Raw genomic sequence first — 15,781 nt, 5'->3', positions numbered from 1 at the left:
ACAGTGAGACACACAGGCTCAAGACAAGACGTTCCTGCCTGAAAGGAGATTTATACACATTTAAACGTGTAAGGGTAAGAACAAGAGAAAGTAGGGAGGAGGGAAGAGAGAAAGAGAGAAAGAAAGAAAGAAAGACACAAAGAAAGAAAGAAAGAAAGAAAGAAAGAAAGAAAGAAAGAAAGAAAGAAAGAAAAAAGAAAGAAAGAAAGAAACACATAGACAGGCAATCATAGATGGAATGTAGATGGGTCGGACAAGAAAGACGAACACATTAGAATGTTCTTCCCAAGAAATTCTAGCTCGTTCTCACACACACACACACACACACACACACACACACACACACACAAAGACCAGCGGTGTGCAACAGCATCATTCACAAGGTACAATGGGTCCCAAACGGTCACCTCGACAAGGAAAAAACAGTTTACACACAGAGAGTGCTTTTTGCAGCCCGGCTTTCATTCATGTTAGAAAAGTATCCTGCTTGTAAAGCCAAACAAACTTAAAGTGCCTGGGGTTTTTCTGAAATGTGGACATAATGGGAAAGTCTCTGAGTAGAAAAATATACCGAAAGGAAGGAAAATAGAAGTCGGTGTAAGTGGAACTACAACAAATGGCAGATAAATCCACCTAATATAGAACAGAAATAAATATTTGGACAATGGCCAACATTACTGTTAGCTCTGAAGTTTAGTGCCGTAATCAATTAAAGAATAGATTAGTGCTATTAATGAATTCAAATAACTAAACAAACAAAAAAAAAACTAAGCACTTTACCTGAATCTGTAGTGGAATGCTCACGTTTTGGCCTTTCCACGTAATGTTTTACTATTTGAAATTATATATGGGGTCAAAGCAGCATATTCTGAGTGGTGCTTGTTATCTCTACAGATCAATTCCCTAACATACATATTGGAAACGCATGTATATAAGACATACATTTTAATTACATTTGAATTACAGCAGTTTGTAATTAGTGACAGAGTCATCATCTTTAGGTGACAGTTATACACTCTGCAAGTCACACTGGAAAAAGTTATCGCATTAAAGTGCATGTCTTAATCCAGATATACAAAGCAATTCTGAGGGCGTTGCTGGAAAGACAAGAAAGATTTTACCATGACAGAGATGTGAAAAAGATGAAAAGAGCCAAAGAGCCAAATAGGAGAGGAGAGGAGAGGAGAGGAGAGGAGAGGAGAGGAGAAGATGAGAGGAGAGGAGAGGAGAGGAGAGGAGAGGAGAGGAGAGGAGAGGAGAGGAGAGGAGAGGAGAGGAGAGGAGAGGAGAGCAGAAGAGAGGAGAGGAGAGGAGAAGGTGTGGGGGGAGAATATTGTAACAGAGAGTGGAACTCACGGTGAATGAACGCTGCAGACGGACGAGCTGCGAGAGAGTGCATCTCGATTTTGCTTTACAAAACTGCACATGCAAAACAAAACAAACAAAAAAGAATGAGACAAAAAAACAAAAGAAAAGAAAAAGTGTGTCGGGGAACAGACAGCAGTCAGTTGGACTTCGTTCAGATACACCCATCTGTCTGTCAGTCGACCTGTCCCCTGTTTGTCTAAAATACATATAAACACACACTGGCACCACTTTAGCAGAGGAAAAATGTATGAAATATTTCCTCCACTTGAGCGTCACCAAAAAATTAAACAATTTAGAGACATAAAGTGCATATCTATAAAGTGTAGAAAAAAAGAGAACTAAGTGGCAAATAAAAACATACAGTAAAACACAACAAAAGAACAGTGTTGTATAGGTCCTTTTGTGAAATGATTTGCTGTCTCATGAACTATACAGTGAGTACACACGTGAAGTACGAATGGTATTTGATTAGAAGGCTTGATCTGAAAGGCATGTTTTTTTGCATGTTTACACATGATACAGAAAATGGCGTTGTCATACGCTCCAAATTTGTCAGGAACAACTGTATTTGAAAAAGCAAAACAAGTTCTTGTTAAATGAAAACAAATAATGTACAGGTTTGCCACATCTACTGAAAAAGAGAGCGGTTTAGTTTTGCCAATGACAGTCTCTCATTAAATGTAAAAAGGGGGCAATTCAGCACAATGACAAAAATTGTTCAGATTTTGAAACTAATATAATAGCAGTTAATGATATTACTCTAATATTAAAAACACTGTCTTTAGCATAGCTGAGCACAGAAAGTGAAAACTACAGTGACTGAAAATGGACAACTAAATTTATCATTTCTTAAATGAAAATTTCACACGATCCCCAAATCACTGTGCAATCTCACTGATTCCCCGTTCTGCTTGACATAGTACACAGAACTTCGACAGCTTTATTATTTATGAAAAATTGTCAGAAGGGAGGAATATCACTGCCTTTAATTTTGACACAATAACCAAGTTCACATTCATATCCATCAAGCTATACCAACACACTAGCCAGGACTGACGCTACAGGGACAGACATTACCGCAGATGTACACATGGCCAAAATGTCTTCTCTCCACTGTGGAGAGTGGAGAGGTCCAATGGTGAAGTGGACTAAGCAATAAGAAAAACACGAATTTTATCTGAACACACAGACACCCGGACACACACATTTAAAGGCGAAACTGTGCGGTAAAACACACATACACACACAGAAAAGCTGTAAGCTAGATAGACAGTGCCTAACAAAACAGAACACAGGTGAAAGAATGAGGGGGGGAAAAAAGAGCCACAGGGAGATTGGGAGCGTGCTTACGCTGCGATGGAGATGTTGGCAGCAGACATTGGGCTGACCTCCTTCACTTCCATCGCTTTCTGCAGAGCGAGCTTTTTAGTGGCCGCCTCCTCCTGCTCCTCCTCATCCTGATGAGCAGAGAAGGGAGGTGTGGAGACAAATCCGAGTGCAACCATCAAACAGTAAAAGTCTTGAAACTTAATTAAACTACAAAAGAGTTCATAGATGTGAGTCTTCAACCTTCAAGCAATCTAAGTCAAGCCATTAACATCTGAACACACACTGGTACATAGATTATAGAGTCTACCTTTGTTAGTTCCTGAGCATTAGCGAGGTTGTCAACGGCGATAGCCAAAAATACATTGAGCAGAGTGTCTTGTTAAGTCTGGGCTAAGGAATTGGCATATATTTCATTGATCTCTTTAAACATTTATCCGGGTTAAGTTCCATTCAACAACTGGTAATGATTGTTTGGACTGCTGGACTCCAATCCTGAACACAGAGATCCCTGAATCTTAGGGCAAACTGAAAAAGCTCATGGCCTTGAAACAATACAGCAAATCTATTATTTGCTTCCTACAGACTGATTTCTAAGGAGTGAGGAGAGAGGATACAGTTTCCAAAAAGAGTGAGGAAAATGAAGTACACAGAGGAGAACATTCCGAGACGCACTCCACCCTGGGACTCGATACCAAGATACATCACAGCATTCCAGTCCTCTCCTGTCAGAATCTGTACACAACGCATGGGTGGGTTTTTTTTTTCATTTACACCAAACACACACAAACAGAACTACACAAAAAGAATATGTAACGTAATGAGACACGCCAAAAATTAACCTCAAAATTCCTACGTACCAATCTATAAGGAAATGGCTTTGTGATGCTGTTTGCATGTTCATGTTATAAATGATTGAAATTTGACATGCAATAACAGATAAAAACGTATGAATCATTTAGGGAAACCAAAGGTACAGCGTACCTGGAAGACAGTCATTATGGCGGCAGGAAAACTGTCGAAGTTTGTGGTAGGTGTTTCCTTCTCAGTATTAAACCTTGAAAAAGGGAGAAAGCCACAGTGAAAGTCAATCACAATAAACAAGCATAGAAGATACACAGAAACATGACAAATTGCTAAAAAAAAAAAAAAAAACCCCAGAAATGACAATGTGTGCAATCAAATTTCAACAAAGAACGAAATCTCATTTGTACAGCTCAAAAGATTCCACTGCATCGTTTTTTTTTTTTGTTTTTTTTTTTTACATCATAAGTGGCAGTGGCATTTTGTTTCAAAGCAGTCATTTAACCAAATCTTTTACAAGTTTAACAAAAGACATTCTAGAACAGCATGGGTTTTCTGTCCCACTGCTTATCGACACTAACAGAGGAAAAATTTCCCTCTCAGCAGAGAGCCCCTCCTGTCAAAGTTTTCAGCAGCGTGACAAATGTTTCACTACACATCAGAGGATGCTGCTTTAAAAATGAAATATTGCTGTATACACATGGCACAAAACTTTCTCCGTAAACGAGGTCAAACAGACAGAGGTTGGCGCGGAGGAGTGGCTCCAACACTACTGACAGTAACTCTCTTCTATACACACTATATACACAGGACGTGGAAAGGAAAAGAAAATCCTTCAGAGTAATTAGGAGAATAACTTCTGAAGGACACTTTTGGATTTGCAGCAAAGTGCCTCAGTATTTAATGTTCTCACAGAGCTGAAATGCTGTTAATATTTTATCCTATTGTCTGGGGACTGGAACAGAAAACTAAGCTTTTACTCTCCATATGTTCTACTATCCATACGGGGTAATCTTATTATCTGATCTAAACCAATAGGACTCGCAGACAAGCAAACCTAGATCTTGTCATATAATATTATTTTTGTGCTACTATTATTACTGTCCAGCCCTGTCTGAACTGTTCACTCTTCACAGCAAATTCACTGATCTTATATTAAATCTGACAAAAACATTGGTGAATTTCCCGCACACATCCTCTGGCTCCAGCACATACCAAACAATGCTCATTACTGACAGCAAAATGTGAAGGAACTCTGGAGGTACCGGCAGCACCAGAGGCAATTTCCCACTGTGCATTACTCCCTACATGTAAAGATGTTCTTTTGGAAGGTATGGGCTAAAAGTCAGTATGCATTATGTGCACTGACTTTTATTGATATGTCACATGCATGAAAAATATGATCATTAATACCCATGCCAATTAATATCAACCAATTTGTTTGCCACATAAAAATATTCATTATTTTTCACGCATAAGTTAGGGCGTTATCAGCGAGTAAATGCTACATGGCACAGAACATAAAAACACAGAACAAAAGCAGTGAACACACACTGCATGATCGTCACTTTGGCAGAGTTTCAGAGGCTCCTCGCAAACCAATTCTCATCTGGTCACACTTACACAACTCAAATATACACACTCTCTCTCTCTCGCTTTCTTTCTTTCTCTATCATCTCTAGAGTGCCTTGAGGTGGAGAGGGGACAAATTCAATCAACCCATTTTCGAGATTACTCTCCAAAAGAAAACACACTTTTTTTTTTTTTTTTATCCGCCTTGGTTTGGAGAAATTAAGGATCCAGGGCTACCAGCCTCACCACAGGCCACCAGTGTTTACTCAAAGTCATATGGATGGCTGAGGTGTTGCATTCTCCAAAGGCATTTACAGGGACTTCACTTAATCAGACTGGAAACACACACACACACACACACACACAGACACACACACACAGGTGAGTGCTTTGCACAAGGGCCCAAGCTACTTCAGAGTGCTCCCCACAGACTCCAGAACAGTTCATGTTCTTATCTACAGCCAGCACAGAGTGGAGCGTCAAGTGTGTGGAAACAGTGACAACACAGAAGCAATATCACCTCAGAGTTGACTCTAAGCTCATCAGTTAGGCTAAGAGTCAAGAGAGGATAAGACTCAGACAGGGAACTCCATTAGGATGGCAAGATTCTAAAAAGGTCACATTGTCCAAATTATTAAATACTCTTTGTCATCCTCAATGTGGAACCTATGTGAGCTAAAACAAAAAAAAAAACATCATATCAGGCTTAAAGTAAAAAATGTATAGAATTCATTGTACTGTTATTCTACTAATGCTAATGGTATCACATGATTAATTGAAAACAAACATATTGTGCACTAATATAACTGTATTATATATTATGCAACTATATACTCATTAATTGCATTGCATATTGTATAAGTACGAATACAAATATTTCTTATTATATTTTTGCATTTGGACTTGACAGCCAAATGCAGTCCTGTTTTGGCTAGGAACATTTGGATCCCAAGAACAGAAAGAGAGAGGGCGGGCTCTTTTTTTTATTCTCTCTTTTCAGTCGACAGTGCGAGTGCTCTTCGTTAAGGCAAGTAAGCGTATTGCATAATCTGCTCAGTAATTCCCAGAGTGTGGAAATTTAAATGCAGAATGCAGCCACCATCACATACTTCTCCTTTCTCATGTCTGTGTGTGCACAAAAAAAAAGAGGATGTGAAAGGCAGAGAACAACGAAGAAACATCACATGATACAGGCATTGAGCAGCATTCCGCAAACGCAAAAAAAAAAAAAAAGAAAAGAAAAGAAAGAAAGAAAACTGGTCATTGAAACACTCTGAAATTTTCTCTGGAGGTTTATCCAGATCCTCAAGTTTGAACTAAATCTTCTGACAAAAACTCTCTGTCTACTCTGCCCAAACATGATTGATAGTCACATTTAGAGAGTGCAGGGAAGTACAATCCTGGGGGATTTAAAGGTTTTGACTGCATATATTTGTGGGTTTTGGATTCAGCATATTCATCAGATTCAGGTTTCAAATCCACAGTCACAAGACTAGTGACAGAATGAGGCAAGAGTCACAGTACTGTGTATCAGAGCTGACTCAAGTAAACAAGATCATTAAACACAAACTGTTGCTGGAGGTTTCAATCAGTGATAGGGAATTCATTCCAATTCCGGATGGTGCCTTTTGGAGGATGTATATTTGATAGGAGGTAGAACAGACAAAACTGTAATTGCCTTGATTAACACAGATGCCTACAACTGAATAATCACCAGAGCTCAGAGAGTAGACAGTTTTTAAAGCTACTCTGGTCCAGGGCAGCTGTGACCTAAAGGTCAGAGAAGCGGACTTATGACCCCTGGGCCGGCAGGAAAAGGCATTTAACCCCCAACTTTTCCCCACTGCTCCTGCTCCGAGCGCATGTGTGCTCACTGCTGCTCCGAGTGTGCGTGTGTTCACTGCTCCTACTGTGTGTATAGGATGGGTCAAATGCAGAGGTTGAATTTCAGTGCTCATTGTTCCTAGTGTGTGACCAATGAAGAACTTAACTGATCAACATACAACCAGAGCTCAATCCAGTCTGAGCTAGGAACAGAGAGGACACTGTCAGGAGTATGTGAGATGTCCTGAAGGAATGGGAAAGGACCAGAGGAATAGAAGAAGAGAGTGAATAGTTGACACTCACTGTCCTCCAAAGAGTTGCATGCCCAGCAGAGCAAAGACAACTATAAAAAGGAAGAGCAGAAACAGCAAGCTGATGATGGACTTCATGGAGTTGAGTAGAGACACCACCAGATTCCTCAGAGAGTTCCAGTATCTGAAAAGAGAGAGAGAGAGAGAGAGAGAGAGAGAGAGAGAGAGTCACACATTACGGGAATATGAAAATTAAGTGGACACAAAAATGAACATGTCTGCTCAGTTTTGATAGATAATGAATCTCAATTTTGTTCCACTGTCCTACAAAGCAGTTGGAGGTGACAGGATTACAGAGGAATCTAGGCAATACAAAAGTACATGTACTGCATTAAACTATAAGAGGATTACAAACCGATTTACTACAAACATCGAACAACATTGCCTGGAGGACACTTTGGCAATATGTGTAGTTTCCCAAAATGTCACTATATCATTTATAAGCAGACAGACAGCAGGAGCAATAGTGTGTGTGTGCATGTGTGTGTGTGTGTGTGTGTGTGTGTGTGTGTGTGTTTGATCTACATCAGTAACACACTCACTTTGTGACTTTAAAGATGCGAAGCAGGCGCAAGGCCCTGAGAACACTGATTCCCAACGAGGCTCCTGGGTGGACTGCAGCCCACACCACTTCAAAAATACTCCCCAAAATCACCTTGGCACAGACAAAATTATATTACCAGCCTCATTAGTCCTAGTCATCAGTAAACAACAGAAACCTCAATCATGATCTGAGCTGTATATGAATGCATTGTCATGATATCAATAAAGGAATTACACCGCAATACAGCTCAAAGAAAACAGAGCCCTTATATGAATAACTGTGTATGAGATGACTGGTGTGCTGACTGGAATAGTCAGCAAAGAATATTTCTCTGAAAATATCATAATACATAAAATTTGCGTATTAATGAGAATGAGACACATGGGGATGAACTGGCTGATCACTAGATCAAAGTTCTCCACAGGGTATCCTAAAGAAAAACCTCAAAATCCTAATAGGATTTTCATAAAAGACAGTATCGACTATCATAAAGTATGCCTAAAGTGTTAAAAGGATTTGTGAGCAAAACAGATTGTATTCATGTACAAATATAAAATCGTAGATCCGCGTCAATATTATCAAAGTGGCTCATCAAGCAAAACCCCTAAAATTTCATTTGAGTGATTTGATACTTGCTGTAAGCATCATAACTGTTAATAACTACACTATGTCCATTAATGCTGACTCACCCCAAAGTCAAAGCAGTTGAAAGAGGAGTGGAAGTAGTTCCTGGGTCCTAAGCCGTACATCTTCAGGGTCATCTCTGTCAGGAAGAGGCCCAAGAACACAAACTCCGCCAGATCTAACGATCAAAGAGAACAAGCACAGAAAAAATATAAAAATATATTAGAATCCGGTACACTTCACAGAAAACAATGAAGATTATCGTGTAATCTTCAAGTAACCCAATTAAACCACTGTCAGTTTTAAATGTGTCTAAGATAAAGCCCTTTGCCAGAATGCAGATGTTTTCTATGTAGAACATTTTCTTTGTCGAGGAATACAGAATATTTTTTTCTGTTAAGGAATCACGTTATTCTTTTCCAATATATCAATGTGTGTGTGCATATGTATAACATATGTATATGTATATATAGATAGACAGATGGACAAATAGATATAGATATAGATATAGATATAGATATAGATATAGATAGGTTATTGAACTAAATTCCTTAATCTTCAGGAGTTTTATCTGAATGTTGACAGTAACTGGTGACTGTCTGTAGGACTTACACAGCGCCTTAGTGAGCCATTCAGGTTGTTTGTGGTGTACTATGGCCACACATAGTGTGTTCAGGCCCACCACACACAACACAAACCAGTAGAAGCTCTGGGCCTTCACCATTCGCCGAATGAAGAAACGGGCCCTTTTTTCTTTCCGGCGAAAATACGAGGAGCTGTCGTTTCTGCTGCTTTTCAGGCTGGCTCTGGCAAACGGTGACCCAGGGGGTGCTGTACATGTGTGGGAGTAAAAGCACACAAGACACTAATGCACAAGATGTATCGTACACAAACACACCTCGGCAAAAGTGAATATTCGGTGATAGGCTGTAGCCTCTAGCATTTTATATCCCTGACAGAACAGTGGTAATTGTTACTGTGATTACAGTAAGGTTATCAAAATGATTTGGAACATGTCTCATCCCAGACATACAGCTGGGGAGAGATGGGACACAGCGAATAAGGTCAAATTACGGTTGGAACGATAGCAGATAAATCAACCTCTGATATCTGTCTCTGAGAGAGCTCTAACCGACTATAAGCTGTAAACAATGACAGAAATATTAGACTGTAACTCCCTCTTTTTTTTTCGCGAGCACGTCCAAAGCTCTCTTGGCTACTTAAGATAACTGGCATATCGGTACTAATCCATTCTGCTTAACATAGAAATCACAAACAAGACACAAAGACCGAAGAGCGAATGTAAACCCCCGATTCTTCCTAGCCTACAATAAATGATCAACTCTCATGAGTCAGTGCTTTAAAGCAAATTTTTTGTTGGACAAAAATAAACAATTCCTGAGGTAAACATCGATTCTGTATGTATCCTAACAGCTTTTGAATGAATGATGTAATTTTTAATAATGGACAATTCTATAGATGAAAATAGGATGCAAAAATTTTGGAGACTAATCCCTGATCGGTGAAAGGTCAAAGGGTCAGACTTACCGACAGAGGAAATGTCTGTGAAGGGCTCCTCCCCTTCCTCTGCACTGATGAGGTCATTCTTACCCTTCCTGACTTTGGCTCTTTTCAGCACTACGTGCACATAAACACAAAGAGAAGAATTATTAACTATTTTATATGTACATTTAAACCAAATGGTTAATAGGGTGAAATGTTACACCACTAATGCATATGTCCATGCAAATGAAACATAAATTAGGGTGTCTCAAAAAGTTTAAAAAGAAAGCAGCATTTTTAAATTATTATCAAATGTATCATTTTTATAATTATTCAATTATTAAAAACGTTTGCATCAACAAGTGTAATTTAAACAGGCATACGTCTTTCAAGGAAAAACAAGACACTGAATTTTGACAAATTCTCCCGCTGAATTCACCAGGCTGTGTGAAGTCAACAAGCTTTTGACAATGAAAGGTCATGAGGGGTCTAGTCATTGGTCACCATGTCATAAATATTTGTGAGAGTTTAATGAATGGCTGTTCATTACAAAGCTGAAAACAGTCATATATTTACAGTTGTGGTGTTAATTCATAATGAGTCATATCATGTGTGAACGTAGAGATACTGAGTAATAACACACAAGCCTGACTAAGCATCAGTCCTGAGTGCCAAATTCCACCCCCTCCTCTCCACTCTACAAACTACTCTACAGAAGGACCCATGAGGCACTGAAGGCTAATTACTTCCCCTCAGGAGATCCCATCAATCACATTTCTCCACCTCCACTTTCCCTCCTACACATAAAAGAAGTGGAGGAATTTAAAAAAAGAAACAAACACCCTTCTAATAATGACTGTCAAGTAACCTGCCAGTTGTACTAACAATATGACAAAGCAAGGCCCCCGGAGAACTAATGTTGAGTATTTTCAATGGCAAACACTGAAAGATTGTGACACAATTATTAATGTGCCAGTAAAAATGTCACACAGCTACTATATTCAGCCGTCAGAGAATTTTACTGTACTGACCAAACTTAGAACCAGCCTTCCTGGGAGTCAGCGTGTGTACTCCAGCTGTGTTCTAGCAGATAACTGTGTGTGTGTGTGTGTGTGTGTGTGTGTGTGTGTGTGTGTGTGTGTGTGTGTGTGTGTGTGTGTGTGTGTGTGTGACTAATCCAATTAACCCCATTGCCTTAATCCCTGTCATTACTGTTGGCTTCCACACCAGCCCTAATAGACAAAGATTATGGGTCTTTGATAAAGCACAGGGGAAGCCAAGCACATGTCACAGGATGTGCTGCATAGAGACTTGGCTTCCAATCAGATATTGGGAGGGCAAGATGTACAAGATTTCACAGCATCGTAGCCCAACAATCCCATGATACTGAGTCAGATGTGAATCAAAAGGTGCTTTTGAAATTTGAATTAAACTGATTAATAGAAGGCAGTTTCTATTCTGTTTACAATTTCACAGCATTTTCATTGGTCCACTATTCCCAAGGGGGAAAGATTACATCCATGTTCAAGAACAGAGAGTGATAGAGAAGGATAATGAGCGATTTATGCTCCATTTTGGTGCAAAATCGTTTTGATGAATGATGTTTTTATTTATATATGAGGAGCCATACCTCACACCAGCACAGTTTACAATAGGTTACTACAATAGGTTACAAACCGGCCTTTGACCATCCTAGTCCTCTTTTCACCTGAGTTATTCTGTTTCCTCTTGTACCACGCACCATCGAGTGGAGACTTCTCCTCCGCATTCAGGTCCTCCTCTGCCAGCAGCACCTCCTCTGTAACAGGAAAAATGTAAATCAGCCAATGTAAACTTGTTTATGTGACAAATAGCTTGCTCTCTTAATTAGAAGAAGAGGAAGAAGAAGAAGAAGAAGAGGAAGAAGAAGAAGAAGAAGAAGAAGAAGAGGAAGAAGCATAGAAACTCCAATGCTAGCAGCAGAGACACAGGTATTCCTACTAGTCTAAAAAAAGTTTGTTCAATAATGTAAAGTTGTGTAATGTAAAACTGATGATCAATATGTCTTCATATTTTTTATTTTCCATACTCCATGTCCACATCCCTAAAATCATAGCACAATTCCCACCTCATTTCAAACACATTTCTCCAAAAGAACTGTAGATAAGAAGGGCGGGGGGAACAAATAAATAAATGTATGCACTAATAAATGATAGTGATGTCACTCACCCTGTGTGGGATAGACCACAGGAAAGTGTAGAATTTTACATGTTACCATAAAGTTAGAGCAGCAGAAAGAATTAAGTGTGATGATTTTTTGTACTCAGTGGGCAGGCTAACCTGCTTTACAGATCCACTCCAGGTATCCGGTGAGCTCTCTCTCAATCTGTTGCTGTCTTCTGAGCTTAAGGAACTCCTGCCTCTTCTCCACACGTTCTCTCTCTTTGGCAAACTCCCTGTGATGAAAGACACAGCCTGTCTTTGTAACTTTCCAACAATCTTTATTACAAGCGTTCAATAATTAGATCAAATTTAAATCTAAATCAGTCTACCACTGACAGCATTGCTTACTGAATGGAGATCCATTACTGCAAAACAGTGTGATGACAGAGTATGGTAAGTGGAATACTTCTGATTGAATCATACACTGTAGCTTACTGTGTTAAATGAACTACCGTAAATGAAAGAAACCACTGGTGCCTTTTATTTCAGCTAATCACACCTTCTTTTACAAAATACCAGTGGGAGATTTCTTTTAATTAAAAATGATCCTTTTGAGCCCCACTTGGACTAAATCTGTGGTATGGACGTAAACAACTTTTATCTCCAAACTCTAGAACAGACAAGGCTTTGTTTGAAGTTTTGAAGACAGATAATATGAGAAGGTGGCTGTTTGTAGCCTGGCTAATCAAAGATGAGGTCGAGCAATGGGGAAAGGCACGCATGGAGTTCAAAAGAGTTCAGATTTTACTGGCTGTATCTCACTGAAGGTGCTCAGCTCGAGGCTATAAAGAGCATTGTCCCTGATGAATGATCATGTTATCCCTTGCATAATACATAAACCCCTGATATGCAATTGTAGCCTCTAAAATACTGCAGTTAATGTTTGAAATTGGAATTGTTGGTCGTCCCAGTATCTCTGTGTGGTTTACGTCATGCAGTCTATTAGAGGTTTGAAGAATAAAGCTTGTGTCCTACAGAAATGGAGAATATTTGGATATACAGTAATGACCAACACACATGCTAAAATGGCACCTCTAAAGAACCTCTCATCTCCTTGAGAAGCCCAAACATTGACTGAAAAATGACACTCAAATGCACTGGGAGGTTCAAGACCTCCAGAGACTGATTATAAACTCCTGATTGAAAAGATGAAAATGACAAGAAAAAAAACTGTGGACAGTTGACAGATCCAGTAGTGCCAGTTCAGCTGTGAGAACCAGCAAGGTCTGTGAAGTAAAGTAATCAAAACAATTTAATGTTCAATATTAATGCCATATTGACAAATATGATCAAAATACTGATGTGTCATTATATTAATGTCCTTATTCAAACATTCTACTGAGAGGTCTGGAAACCCTTTCAGAACAGATAATAGCAGTACTACAGAAACAAATCTAGTCATGGCAGTAGCACTATATGCACTTGCTCAATGCCATGAACAGTAACCCACAACTTAATCAGCAGAGATACTGGCATGGATGCTACCATTTTGATGCAATCAGAAAGTATCTTTTTGTTAGTGACTGTTCAAATTCAGTATGATTTCATTGGTAGACTATAGTGATGGCACTCACTAAACGTTATATGCAGTACTTAGCCAATATATCCTAAACTCGTATTCCCGTGTCAATACCGCTGTAAACACTTTCCTGTCAGATCACCTGTTGGAACATGCTTCTCTGAAAACTACCCGCCCCAGACTGTGTAGGTTACATTAGGTTACATATGCAGGAAGTATTGACGTGTTTTAAGGAAAATAGTACCCAGCCTCAAAGCGTCGGTAAGAGCAAACAGTTTTTGAACCATTACGCTATCTCCGCAAATAAAGTAATATACAATAAAACTGTAGGTTAGATAATTATACGAGACATAGGCTAAGTGGAAAACTAAAGATGCTTCACATATCGAAACCCGTGAGTATGGAGGCGCATTGTATCTCGATACTTGCTGCTATACCATATTTCATGGAGTAAATCGGTTGTAGAGGCTAAATTTCTCTCGGCTCCTGTGAAACGGAATCTGGTCGGATAACATATTGTCCCCACTTAAGTGAGAAGAACATTTGAGACAAACGTTAGTTTGAACATTAACGATCCAATTGTCACATATTAAGCTTCGCGAAACGAAGGTAGAAAAAATGCGGAAACAACTGGCGTCATAGATTTCAAGCATCGATGAGATTAAACATTCGTAATAAAAAATCCGTGAGAACATTTATTTGTGTAGTCAGTTAGTTCGTTAGTGAGGTTATTTAGTTAGTTGGTGACGTTTTACGATTATGCAAATTAAGCTGGAAGTAATGGTCAGGTAATGACAATTGTCTGGCAAGTTTTAACGTCTCTCCAAATGCAACGTATGAAAAAGAAAAGCTTATTATAGAACACTCATCTGTGCTGAATGAACACAGTAAAGGTAAGGTGAGCTTCACACAAATTCTCATGAACAGGACCCTAAAAGTGAAACGAATTATTTTCATGTAGCATGTGCAATCTATAGCTAGAGAACTAGTGGCTCATCTATCAGCGCTTCATCAATGGCTAAGCACATACGCCATAAGCTAAATTGTACTCCCATGAAAAATCGTTAAGTCATTATTCGCTATTTTGTTCATTATTTACAGTATTTTTATTCCTCATGAGCTCATGTCAGCCAACTGAATCTGTTGATGGGCCATGATAAAGTATTCCTTAAATTAGTTATGAGAAGCTGAGTTACTGACGAGAAGGAAACATTTAAAAACGAGAATGGCTTGAGCCATGATTATGGTATTGTCCTGAGTGGACAAAGCAATAAACTCAGGCTCAGTATCTATCCAGTTCACCCACCGACTCGGACGAAATTAACTGCAAACCAAGGGAAGTTAGGGATACATGGTAACAAATGTTTTGGTGACCAGGTTGCGTCTATCGTCTTTTAACGCATTTTCATAAAACTCTTAAAACTGTGCTAAATACCCCACAACAGGTATGTCTATGTATCTGTATTTGCTAGCAGAGAATTTGGTCGTTTAAAAAATGTAAAGTTTTAAGTATTTTAATCCAGCAGATAAAGAAAACAAAATGCTTCTGAAAAGCAATTTTTACTCACTCATTTTCAAAGCCACTTATCCTAATTAGGGTCACGGGGGTGCTGGAGCGTATCCCTGATGGGGAGACACCCTGGACAGGTCAACAGTCCATCACAGGGCAGACACACAGACACATTCATGCCAAGAGGCAAGTTAGTGTCTACATCTTGGCTAATCTGTATGTCTTTGGACCCACACAGACATGGGGAGAACATGCAAACTCCACACAGAAAAGACCCTGGCTACCCAGCTAGGAATCAAACTCAGGACCTTCTTGCTGTGGGGCAACAGCACTACCAACTGCGCCACTCTCAAAAGCACTTTTTAAATGTTTAAAAGTAGTCAAGAGATTCACTCAAGTGAACTAATCAATGAAAAGAGGGTAATGGTTTAACTAAAGCATGATAAATTACAAACTTGATTTGAAGAACCTATAGTTCATAGTTCAGTGTATTGGCCTAGTATTTGTAATACACAAAAATTGCCTAGCTGTAATCTGCTACAAAAAATAAATACTGCCAGTGGTCGACCTATGTTATAACTGCTATGAGGAGCACTCATATATTTTCTAAAGATATACCTAACATTGGGTAATTCAGTGGATTGTGTTACAATGGAAATTTCAATGCATCATGA

General features: G+C 39.2%; 1 protein-coding gene across 1 annotated transcript in view; it reads right to left on the bottom strand.

Annotated features, from left to right (window-relative positions):
* cacna1bb (calcium channel, voltage-dependent, N type, alpha 1B subunit, b) overlaps positions 1-15,781 on the bottom strand; it is a 103,389-nt gene that overhangs the window by 35,067 nt on the left and 52,541 nt on the right. Inside the window, exons 8-19 of the mRNA XM_030769155.1 lie at positions 12,196-12,311; positions 11,585-11,674; positions 9,922-10,011; positions 8,986-9,204; positions 8,439-8,551; positions 7,748-7,860; positions 7,198-7,329; positions 3,679-3,751; positions 3,312-3,429; positions 3,005-3,072; positions 2,719-2,825; positions 1,357-1,419 (exon numbers count right to left, since the gene is read on the bottom strand). Of these exons, the coding sequence (XP_030625015.1) occupies positions 1,357-1,419; positions 2,719-2,825; positions 3,005-3,072; positions 3,312-3,429; positions 3,679-3,751; positions 7,198-7,329; positions 7,748-7,860; positions 8,439-8,551; positions 8,986-9,204; positions 9,922-10,011; positions 11,585-11,674; positions 12,196-12,311 (1,302 nt within the window). The remainder of the gene's footprint in view (positions 1-1,356; positions 1,420-2,718; positions 2,826-3,004; positions 3,073-3,311; positions 3,430-3,678; positions 3,752-7,197; positions 7,330-7,747; positions 7,861-8,438; positions 8,552-8,985; positions 9,205-9,921; positions 10,012-11,584; positions 11,675-12,195; positions 12,312-15,781) is intronic.

Source organism: Chanos chanos, chromosome 3 (genome assembly GCF_902362185.1).
Source record: "Chanos chanos chromosome 3, fChaCha1.1, whole genome shotgun sequence".
Taxonomy (NCBI): domain Eukaryota; kingdom Metazoa; phylum Chordata; class Actinopteri; order Gonorynchiformes; family Chanidae; genus Chanos; species Chanos chanos.
The sequence above is the reverse complement of the archived record's forward strand: the minus strand, read 5'-3'. Positions and strand labels throughout refer to the sequence as shown.